This window comes from Entamoeba invadens (assembly GCF_000330505.1).
Source record: "Entamoeba invadens IP1 unplaced genomic scaffold scaff_1105074724629, whole genome shotgun sequence".
Taxonomy (NCBI): domain Eukaryota; phylum Evosea; order Mastigamoebida; family Endamoebidae; genus Entamoeba; species Entamoeba invadens.
Window position 1 is genome coordinate 1 of NW_004440426.1, and position 2,442 is coordinate 2,442.

General features: G+C 25.6%; 1 protein-coding gene across 1 annotated transcript; it reads left to right on the forward strand.

Annotated features, from left to right (window-relative positions):
• Positions 1-1,819: 1,819 nt before the first annotated feature.
• Positions 1,820-2,212, forward strand: EIN_014650 (hypothetical protein; the record flags this gene model as incomplete). Its single annotated transcript, XM_004257089.1, has 2 exons — positions 1,820-1,996; positions 2,036-2,212. 2 exons carry the CDS (start codon positions 1,820-1,822, stop codon positions 2,210-2,212), a joined length of 354 nt encoding a protein of 117 aa, XP_004257137.1.
• Between the last annotated feature and the right edge of the window lie 230 nt (positions 2,213-2,442).

Sequence of the window (2,442 nt, forward strand, 5' to 3'; positions counted from 1 at the left end):
TTTTTAATAAAATAATAAAGTAATTATTTTATAACCTATTTTTATGAAAAAAAAAGTATCTAAAACAACAATGAAAAAGTTTAATTTTTATGTTAATTTAATTTCTGTCACTTTTTGAATGTTATCTGGTTGAAAACGTTTTCTAGTATCTATTGAACTTTGGAAATGAAATATTTTGTAGATCAATCCAAAATCCATTCAATTAACCCAATTATTCAATGTTCAAAATAGCCATTTTTTTCTCTATTCATTCAGTTAATTTAAATAGTTGTTTTTCGTTCAGCATAATTTCGTTCGTGAAAAAAAAGTAAAGAATAAATTAATTATTGGAATATTAGACATTCAACAGATGATTGATGATTTACTTTCGTGTTTAACAATAAAAATATAAATCAATATAAAAACCTAACATTAATTTGACTTGTATGGGATTTACAAAAGAAAAAGCTGATAAAGATTTATAAACTGTTTCATATTTTATAGTTTTTTTATATTTTATTTAAAAATAATCATGTCAAATATAACTATGTCCCTGTTTTTTGAAAATAATTCAACAGATACTCTTAACCCGATTATTTGTTAATTTTTCTGACAAAAAAAATTCAATACTAAAAATAAAACAGTTTAATTTAGTTTGGTCCCTGGTTTATTTTCTATCTGTAAGAAATCATACTTTTTTCAAATTGTCAACGAACCAATTATTCAATAAATTGTTGACAATCAAGTGTATAATATACATTTTTATAAAACACAAAACGTGGGATAATAAATTAATTTATTCAACTTATCCTGAATAGAATTTTATAATAATGTTAGAAAAATTTTTCACTTTAAAAACAATTAATATTTTAAATATTTTTTAGAATTATAAATTTTAAATGAAACTAAAAATAATAAAATTTTATTTCACTATGAAAATAATTTATAATTATTATAATTATAATGAAAAAAAAATGGAACTAAAAAATGAAACAAAAAATTGCCCCATATTTAGTTAATATATATGATGACCACTAGAAAAATGTCTAACATGTTATTTTATTCTATTTTTATGTATAATTTCTGGTTTTAATTTTTTTAAACCCCGTTTTTTAATTGTTTGGTCAATTTTTTCGTGTTAAAATTTATTCCTTTTTGGTTTATTTAATAATAAAAATCACAAATGTATAGCAATTTTTAATGTTGGTATATAAATTTATATTTATGATTTCATCTATCTTTTTTATTTGAACAAAAACATGTAAAACTATTTATAAAAAAAACATTCATTTAATTAATTTGTTATAAATTATTTTTTATATTAAATTGTATATCTTATATAATTAAGAAAAATTGTCAATGTAATAATGTTGGATTTTATTAAATTGTTTCCGAATATTTAGAACTTGAATTGTCATGTATTATATAGTAGTAGCATTATTGTTTGTAAAAGTTTTTAGTTTAAAATGGTGCAAGTATGACGACTTTGTTATTTGTGTTGATGATAGTGATGGTTGTGACAATTTGGTTGTTAACAACTATTTACCTCTTCAAAACCAAAGTAGTTTAATCAATTTAATTGTGTGCAAAAAAGACGTATATTTGTATGTTGAAGTGTCACGTGGTAATTTTACATTTGTTGAGTTTTCAAAGTTGAACATAGCATTTACTTTGAAAAAAGAGCCGAACATAATTAGAACAACACCAATAATAAAAAATACAACAAAACAATATATAGAAAAAGAGTGTCTTAAATACAAATGTGAGATTCAACAAAACAATGGATATGGATGTCATTGTTTACAATACAAAACATTCAACACTTTAAACCCAAAATCAGATGCTTATTGTGATGCCAATTGTAAAAGATGTGTTGATCATATTCCGAGTTACTGCACTGAGTGTAAAACTGGAGGAACACTTAGTCTATTTACCTGTACATATTGGCAAAACTGCGATGATTATCAGTGTGTCGACCTACCAAATGGAGGGTGGGGGTGTTCCGCTTGCAAGTCTGGTTATTATCTCCACATGATTTATTGTTACAAATGTGCAGATAAATGCAGTGAATGTACTGATACTTCCACAACTTGCACTAGTTGTGCCGAAGGGTATTATTACAATTCAGCTTTTGTTTGTCTTCCATGTGAAATCAAATGTGCACCAAGACATTGCAAACCAGACAAAAAATGCGATCAATGTGTTGCACATTATTACCTTGATAAATCTCTGAGTTGTCTTGCGTGTTCTTCTGCATGTGGCAATTGCATAAATCAAAATTATTGCACATCTTGTCCACGTACAAACCAATACGTTCAAATGGGGTTTGGTACAACTGTTACGGTGGATGCTCGTCCTGGTATGGAGGTTTGAATGGGCAGTGGTATGGATGCAATAATGGGTTTTTTCGACATACTCTGGAAATATCAAATCGTATGGATATCAGTGTAAGTCTTGGTTATA